Raw genomic sequence first — 8879 nt, 5'->3', positions numbered from 1 at the left:
AACTGGGCCCAATATGCAAACCACTGAAAAACGAAACCAGAAGTGATGTCAATCACCCCAATAAACAGAGGTATATAAACAACAAGTGGGGCAGAGCACCAATGTTTCACTAGAGGCGCACTGATGTTACTTAGCAGAGTGACGAAACGTCTGCCATCAAACACACCAGCTCAGTGACCAAGTCTACAACCTGTGCCTCCCATTGTTTGGAATGTATTTTGGGCTTTAATATTAATCCAGTGGCATTGCTGGTTTTTCTTACCATCCAGATCTTCGTCAAGTCCTTCATCACTTAGCATTTCATCATCAGAAATGTCCTCAAATAATCCAGATCTTTTGCGGATGGGTGCCTCATATACGCATATTTCGTCTTTCTGTTCCTTTGCCTGAAAACTGCTTTGCATGCGAGTAACTGTCTGTAAAGTTTAAATTTGAAATGAAATTGCATCAACTAGTCTACACTCTCCTCAGATATTGGAAAAAACCCTAGCAAATCAGACCTATTAAATGTCCCATCACAATTGATAGAAGGATAACCATAAGTGAATAATTCTACAGCAAATTCACTTGAAAACCTGACAAAGATAGACTATATAGCAAGATTGTCATTTGGTTTTGATCAATGTGAGCAGCTAGTGGAAGGAAACATGCCAGTTGCCCAGTAAAAAGGAAGGCTCATGAAGATATTGATTCTTTGTTAGGGTACAGGATTTTGGCATCCATGTGGGTATCGTTTGTTTTCAAACCTCTATCGTAGGCTTTGGCAGGTAGTGTTATTAATGAAACCCACACAGGTTGAAAGACAAATACTGCAAGTTATGTTACAGTTGCATAAAGCTCAGGTTCAGTATTTGTTTGAACTGTGGACAATCCTGGTAATACCAATGTACATAAGGCCCTTACAAAGATGGGTTGCAAATTCAAGCATTTGAGAGAGTTTTACAAAATGAAAGTAGTTACAGTTTTGTATTGACAATAATACTGAGTAAAGTAATCATAAAGCTCTGGTAGTATAGAGCTTAGAACATGGTCTCCTTTGAGCAAGAAGTTGAGGCTATACATCTTGCACTCACAGGACTAGGATGCACATTTTTCAAATCTGTTTTTTTTACTTCCTAGTCCTGATGAGCGCAAGACAAAGTGCTCTGGCTTTTCTGAAGAAGGGTCCAGACCCGAAATGTCTGCTTTCCCGCTTCTCTGATGTCGCTTGGCCTGCTGTGTTCATCCAGCTCTACACCTTGTTATCTCAGATTCTCCCACTATCTCTGCTCTAACTGTGCCTTCTTTTAGCAACGTGAAAGCAATTGTATGTGATGAGCTACAAATGTCAAACAACTATTCTGTTGAGCAATTGAACCCATAAGCAATATTTTCAATATGCTGTTCATCCAATAATTCAAACCAGACCTGGGTGCTAATGCTGTACTTTAACAAATGGACAAACTGAAGCATTGTTGAATCATTTCCCGGAACCATTCGAAGAAGGGAGGGAATGGTTTTGTCAGTGTCCTGGTCAATTGTTATTCTTTACCTCACATAAGTGTTCCAAAAACAAAAAATTCCAGCATTAATGTTGCTGCTGTCTGAGGGAGTTTCCCATGAGCAATTTGACTGCCACATTCCCTACATTACAACAGGGACTTCAAAAACTGCTCCATTAGCTGCTAGTTCTTGGGAATAGCCAGCGATTGTGAAAAGCATGAGTTAGCAATGGAAATTATTCCCTTTTGAAAGTTAAGCTTAGACTAGTTTCCTTGTGATCAACTCAAAACTTTTTTCTAAATAAAATCTGCAATTGTGACAGTTATAAAACAAGTGTTTCTTGTGGACATGCAAGGACTCCGCTATACAAATTCAAATGCTTTCTTCACACGTGAGTGGAGTGTTAGTATCACTGGATTAATAATCTCGAACACCAAGTTAACTTTCTGGTGACAAGGGATCAATTCCCACTACGGCAGAGGGGGGAAATTTGAACCAAAGTGTTGGCCAAACCGTTGAAGGCTATTAAAAAAACCATTTAGTTAAAATGATGTATTTCAAAAAGGGAAATCTTTTATCTCTAACTGGCCTGGTTAACCTGTGACTCTAGACCTACAGTAAACGCTGACATAGCCAGCCACACCCACAGCCCATACACAAACATAAGATAATAAAATGTGAAGCTGGATGAAAACAGCAGGCCAAGCATCATCTCAGGAGCACAAAAGCTGATGTTTCGGGCCTAGACCCATCAGAGAGGGGGATGGGGAGTGGGTTCTGGAATAAATAGGGAGAGAGAGGGAGGCGGACCGAAGATGGACAGAAAAGAAGATAGGTGGACAGGAGAGTATAGGTGGGGAGAGATAGGGAGGGGATAGGTCAGTCCAGGGAAGACAGACAGGTCAAGAAGGTGGGATGAGGTTCGCAGGTAGGAAATGGAGGTGCGGCTTGGGGTGGGAGGAAGGGATGGGTGAGAGGAAGAACAAGTTAGGGAGGCAGAGACAGACTGGGCTGGTTGTGTGATGCAGTGGGGGGGGGGGGGGGGTGGGGTGGGGTGGGGGGGGGGGGAGAGGGGACGAACTGGGCTGGTTTTGGGATGCAGTGGGGGGGGGGGGGAAGGGGAGATTTTGAAGCTGGTGAAGTCCACATTGGTACCATTGGGCTGCAGGGTTCCCAAGCAGAATATGAGTTGCTGTTCTTGCAACCTTCGGGTGGCATCCTTGTGGCATTGCAGGAGGCCCATGATGGACATGTCATCTAAAGAATGGGAGGGGGAGTTGAAATGGTTCGCGACTAGGAGGTACAGTTGTTTATTGCGAACCGAGCAGAGGTGTTCTGCAAAGCGGTCCCCAATGTAGAGGTAGCCACACCGGGTACAATGGATATAGTATACCACATTGGCAGATGTGCAGGTGAACTTCTGCTTAATATGGAAAGTCATCTTGGGGCCTGGGATAGGGGTGAGGGAGGACTGGACTGACCTATCCCCTCCCTACCTATCTTCTTTTCTGTCCATCTTAGGTCCACCTCCCCCTCTCTCCCGATTTATTCCAGAACCCTCACCCCATCCCCCTCTCTGATGAAGGGTCTAGGCCCGAAACGTCAGCTTTTGTGCTCCCGAGATGCTGCTTGTCCTGCTGTGTTCATCCAGCTCCACACTTTGTTATCTTGGATTCTCCAGCATCTGCAGTTCCCATTATCTCCCATACACAAACATAACTGTCAGACTTACTTGGTTCAGCGAGCTGGACAGCATGTTTGCAACGCAGTGCAATCCCCACAGCGTGAGGTTACCACGGAGGGCTCTCCTTCTCAACCTCTTCCCCTCATCCGCGGCGTGGTGACCCTCCGATGAAGCCGCCACTAGTCACCCCTGTCTAATGACAGAACAGCCCTGTGATCTGGTAAAACGCGGGGATTTTATCTGTGACTGTACTCCCGTGATTGGCTCTTAAATACGCGTGGCCACTCGGGGGACGGGCAATAAATGCTGGCACAGGCCGTGACACGCACAGAGATAAGCAGAAAAACATACGTGAACCTACTTTGGAGTCGACGCTGCCCCTGCTGTAGGAGTTGCGGGGTCTGCTGGGGGGCTTGCTGCTGATACCGCCGAGTTGGTGTAGGTAAACGCCTGCTCCGCGAACCTTCTGACCTTCCAGTTTCTCCCCCTTCTCCGTCTCGGTCTCCGTCTCCGTCTCGGTCTCTGACTCAGTCGCGGCTTCAGCATCAGTATCCTCCTTGGGTAGCGACTTCTCGGTGAGCGCCATCGCTTTCAGCCTGAGGGCAGAACCCAAAAGACTGTCACTCCCGAAAGTCAAACAGCGTACTCTTCCTCCAAACATATAACAAGAACATTGTTGCTGCTGTTATTGTTTGTCATTCCTGATTCTCCATCTTCATTCCCCAAAAAGGGGGGAGAGGGTCGCAATTTCACCAGGACGCCTCAACCTACCTTAATAATAAAGCCGCCCCCTGCGTGAAATGATTGGCATCTGAGGCATTCAGTAGCGACACGGGTTGTTGACCGTCACGTGATCCCGCAACCAATTGGGAGCCGCGGAGGTGGGGCTTGAGGCGAGCCAGCGAGTTAGGCGGGCTCCCTTGTTGCCATGGCAACCGAAAACAACCTCCCCCTTTCCCCCAAAACTCTCCCTTTCTAAAAGTTATTCCCACTTCCTTTTAACGAGCACAGAAGCGAAGACTTCGAACGAAGTCAAATCCAAACAACTGTTGTTATCTTTTTGAAATATAATGGCCAAAGCCCAACCGCCGCCCTCCCCTTCCTCACTCGCCCCCCCCCCCCCAGAATTCCTTGCGACGGCAGCCACCTTTTTTTGGGAGGCGGGAAATGAGGAGAGGTTTTACGAATTCAAGGAAGGTTCAGAATTAAAGCGTCGGGGTGACTTATAGCTACCTGCAAAGATTTGGCAGAATGATAAAAATATTTTGCCCGCGCCATGGGTAGCAGTTAGGGAGGTCAAAGGTGAAAGTCAAAGGCGCGGTGGCGGCATGTTAGTGTTTCGGGCGGGAGAGTGGGAGGGATGTAAATAGCTCTAAAGTGAAATTTCTTTCTATATCTATAAAGGAAATAAGATTATTATGTGTTAGGTACTGTGGAACGGCAGCGTTTATTGCCCACGTTGCCCTGACGCGGTTAAGCAGAGGCTGACCTGGCTTCCTCGAGGAAGCCAGTTTCTGGAAACTTGGTCAGCCTTCCCTTATTTTCATCTACTGCAATTGATGTGGATTTACACATTTTGCTCACGGGTGGACCTTTTATACGTGCCCACTTGACGTTTGATTCCATTCAATTAGTTCTTTTTTTTGTTTTGCAAATGGGGAGCAAACTCAGCACCGAGTTCTAATGGGTTGAGATTTAGCATCAAACGTTTTTAATTCTGCCCAATAAACAATGACTATCTTCACCGAAAATCTTCCATAGTTTATGTCCACTGGTGGTTTTTTTTAAGTGGGGTTTAAAACCTTTTAGTTTACCACGTCGCCGAGAATTACAGAGAGGGGTTCATTCCCATCTTCCCTCGTCGAGCTGTAGTCGTCTTGGTTTGGTGCCAAGCTAACCATGTCGAAAGAGAGCGTTACCAGCACATCCCAATCTCAGTCCCAGAGTCAGTCCCAGTCCGCCTCGTCCACCAGCGGCACTGGATCGAGCAGCCTGTCCTCAGCAGGCACTGTCATCCTGGATTCCAATCCTACCCAGGATCTTGCTACCATTCCAGAAGTGGAGGAATTGCCTAAGCCTTGGGGACGCCTCTGGGCGCTTGAGAAAGGATTTTGGAACTTGGGTGAGTAGTTTTAAAACAAAACTTGTGGAACTGTGTTTCATTCTAAGAAACTCCAAGAATAGCAATTGACTCTGAAAAATATCACGTTATAGGGATAGCAACAGCCTGCATCGCTTCTGTTTGATTTATACTACGTATTTGAGTGCTTAAAACGGCAGACCTGGAGAATTCTTTGGGTAATAGGTACCTAGGTAAGCTTCTAAGTTCAGACTGGTAGTTAGATATTATCTGATCAACCTGTTCACATGTTGTTTTTACATACTTCTGAAACAAGTGAGACTTGAACCTGAGTATCCTGCAATTTTTTTCTCATTCGACCTTTTTGTGTAGAGATAACGGGTAAAAGTCAGCCAAATAACACTCATGTTAGGAAGACTGCCATGAATCCTTATAAAATGAGAATGATGTTTCTAAACTGAAAGTTCAAATTGAATTTTGCAGTACTTGCTCATAAACTGTAGCTGATCTTGATACTGATTCTATTATTTGGCTGTTCTTCATATTTTATTAATTTTTGATGTTAACTAAATTATTAAGAATAAACCTTTCGAGTATTAAAGAAACAACTGCAGGATGCAGTGGTTCCTTTGTGATGAAAACGATATACAAAATTTCTACGTACACTTACAGTGGAAGGTCACATGGTACTATCCTAAGGGTTTACATTCAGACAAATTTGTTTTTAAAGCTTCTCTTGTTAATTGAAGCCAAATATGTTGCCTGTTCAAGATTTGCCTAAGAGTAGCCATTCTTGCAAGGGTGGGAGGGGTCAGTATTGTCAGCAGGCCGTTGAATTTCAAATTCAAAAAGCTTGTAACCTGCCCAATGTATGGGCGTTCAAACTTTGATCGGTATGATGGGTGTTGCATTTCCAGCTCATTAACCACCCTGCACTTTCTTTCAGCCATATTGGTGATTTAAGTTACCATTTGGCACCCCAAAACAGGTATATAGGCACAATTTCCGTTCAGCCATTTTAATTTGAGGTTTCACATTGTACAGTGTAACAAACTGAAATTGGTCGAGGGGCAAATGGCATGAAGACGTGGGGAGGAGGTTGTGTTGGTACGGAGGAAATTTGATTAGATAAGAAATGTTAGCTGTGGAATAAATTGTGGATTGAATTTTGTTGTGGCTATAAATATCATAGACCTGTGGACAGTGTTACTGTTGGCACGATGGCAACTTTATCAAAGTGATAACTAGCGACTTGTTCTGAGTTGAGAAAAATAAAATTAGATGTCTTAAATTACAAATGTCAAACTGTATTTGTTCAGCTCAGCAGTCAGCATCTGAAAGGGCCATATGCTTGGCTCTGAATTTTCAATAGTGAAAAGGGAAGAAGGGAACTGGTAAAGTCATTGCAAGTCCCTAATTTCTGCAATAATATGAATATTTTGGAACATTGTTCAGGTATTACCATAAATCGGTTGTTCCTTTTATCCTATGGGATAAACCTCCAAGTGCAAAATGAAGCTTGAAGTAGCAATGTTAGTTTTTGTAATTTATAATTTTGTCCATTATTTTGAATAGAGCTGTGGAAGGAAAGACAGTATGAAGCATAACGGAAGGAGGAATAGGCAGAACAAAAAACATGATGAGACAGCCCCTGGAGTGTTATGCACAATTTTGGTCCCCTAGCTTGAGGAGGCAGTTGTATTGGAGGCACTGCAGAGGTGGTTCACTAGGTTGATTTTCACAGATGAGGGATTTATCTTATGAAAAGGGATTGAGCACTTTAGATCTATCCTCTCTTGAGTTTAGAGATGACAGCTGGTCTGATTGAGGTACAAAGGATGCTCAAGGGAATTGATAAAGTAATTGTAGAAAGGATGTTTCCTCATGTGGCTATCTAAAACATGGTTTTGGGATAAGGGGTAGCAGATTTAAAATGGACGAAGTGAAATTACTCCTCTCAAAGGGTCATGAACATATGGAATTCACTACTTCACAGAATGGTGGATGCTGGAACATTGAGTAAATTTAAAGAGGAGATAGACAGGTATGAAGAATTGTGGGGAATCAGCCTCAACTCCACTTTCCTGCTATGATGAGATCAGCCATGATTGTATAAAATGACGGAGCAGACACAAGATCATGAATTGCCTATTGCTCCTCGATTTTTATGTTGAATCAAAATGTTGATATGGAAACGTGGAGCAATAAATAGTTTTGGAAATGCCGTGTAAATGTTTTTGACATTGTGTAAATATTTTTGATAATAAATTAACTTGTTTTAGATATAAACTGGTTCAAAGCACTGATCATGACCTTCAACATTCATTTCCTATTGTTGAGTTCTGTTTTCTTTTCAAAATGCTACAGGGCAATAAGGCAGTGTCAATTTTTGACCAAGTTTCAATTGCATGTTTCTGCTTGTTGGTCAGGTTGAGGGAGCAAGGAAAGAACAAATAATTATGTCCACAAGTAAATGTCCTGATGTTGTTTTTTAGGAATTGAGGAAGCAGCCGACTTTGGAACAGTGAGAGGCACCTGAAATAGCTCTCTTTAAACTTGTCTCCTTTTTGATTTGGTTAAACATGAAGGTTTTTTTGAGTCAGTTATTTAGTTATTGAAGATGATTTAGAAAAGCCATGTGTACTTGAGCAAGTATGTAATACTTTTGAAGTGAAATATTTTGGTGCTTTGTTTCCTGTTTGTATTTTGTGCGTTTAAAAATACTTGGTCACAGCTGCTGTTTCATTGTCAGCTTGAAACTTGAGATCAGATGATCTCAGCACTAGCTCTTTGGCCTGATATCGACTTAAGAATATTTGTAGAGAAATATTAACTCATGGCCGACCAGTTTATCTCACCTGGTGACAGTTCATATGTGATTTTTAGTTGGCAAAAAAAAACAACAAAGAATCATGGATGCTGGAAATCAGAAACAAAAATAGAAATTGCTGGAAAAACTCAGCAAGTCTGGCAGCATCTGTGGAGAGAAAACACTGAAGGTTCTGAAGAAGGGTCATTAGACCCAAAAGTCTAATTCTGTGTTCTCAACAGATGTTCCCAGCGTTTCTCCAGCAATTTCTGTTTTGTTCCTGATTTTTATTGGGTGTGTCTAAGTGTGTGGTTCTGTGAGCACACTTATCCTATAGTCTCTCACACAAAGGATTTTTATTTACGTGAATCTTGATGATTTGTGTTAGTTGGCTCCAGGAAAGTACGTATTGTGGAAAGGGGTTTCAGAACATTTGAGAGATGAATTTTTTTCCACCTACCCACGTCTTTTTTTTTGTCACAGATTGCTTAAATAATGAGTACTGGTTCGGGAGGGATAAATCGTGTCACTACTGTTTCGATCAACCAGTGTTGAAGAGGAAGGAGCACTTCAAATCGTACAGCAAGAAACATTGCAGAATTATCAGAGTAAGCAATGAGAACACTGTAGATAGGAGCATAATGAGACATTGAAGGTTTCCTTTTGAGTTTGTTTGAGTAGAATCTGGATGTCAGTTCATATGACCTTTTGTTTTGAGTCATATTCTGCATGTAGAGCTGGGAAACGTAATATTGATTCATTTTAGGACAAAATTGATTTGATTGTCAGTTTAAAATATTTGCTTGTTTGAGCACACGTACCGA

At 42.8% G+C, this 8879-nt stretch overlaps 2 protein-coding genes across 2 annotated transcripts in view; one reads left to right on the top strand and one right to left on the bottom strand.

The window, feature by feature from the left end:
* lrrc74b (leucine rich repeat containing 74B) overlaps nucleotides 1–4041 on the bottom strand; it is a 43400-nt gene extending 39359 nt beyond the window's left edge. Inside the window, 3 exon segments of the mRNA XM_059654939.1 lie at nucleotides 263–416; nucleotides 3528–3762; nucleotides 3938–4041. Of these exon segments, the coding sequence (XP_059510922.1) occupies nucleotides 263–416; nucleotides 3528–3752 (379 nt within the window). The 5' untranslated portion in view covers nucleotides 3753–3762; nucleotides 3938–4041.
* Nucleotides 4042–4520: 479 nt separating this feature from the next.
* The window catches only part of chek2 (checkpoint kinase 2), a 36955-nt gene continuing 32596 nt past the window's right edge, over nucleotides 4521–8879 (top strand). The window contains exons 1-2 of the mRNA XM_048555994.2: nucleotides 4521–5288; nucleotides 8539–8663. Coding sequence (XP_048411951.1) covers nucleotides 5066–5288; nucleotides 8539–8663 — 348 coding nt within the window. The 5' untranslated portion in view covers nucleotides 4521–5065. The remainder of the gene's footprint in view (nucleotides 5289–8538; nucleotides 8664–8879) is intronic.

This window comes from Stegostoma tigrinum, chromosome 26 (genome assembly GCF_030684315.1).
Source record: "Stegostoma tigrinum isolate sSteTig4 chromosome 26, sSteTig4.hap1, whole genome shotgun sequence".
Taxonomy (NCBI): domain Eukaryota; kingdom Metazoa; phylum Chordata; class Chondrichthyes; order Orectolobiformes; family Stegostomatidae; genus Stegostoma; species Stegostoma tigrinum.
The sequence above is the reverse complement of the archived record's forward strand: the minus strand, read 5'-3'. Positions and strand labels throughout refer to the sequence as shown.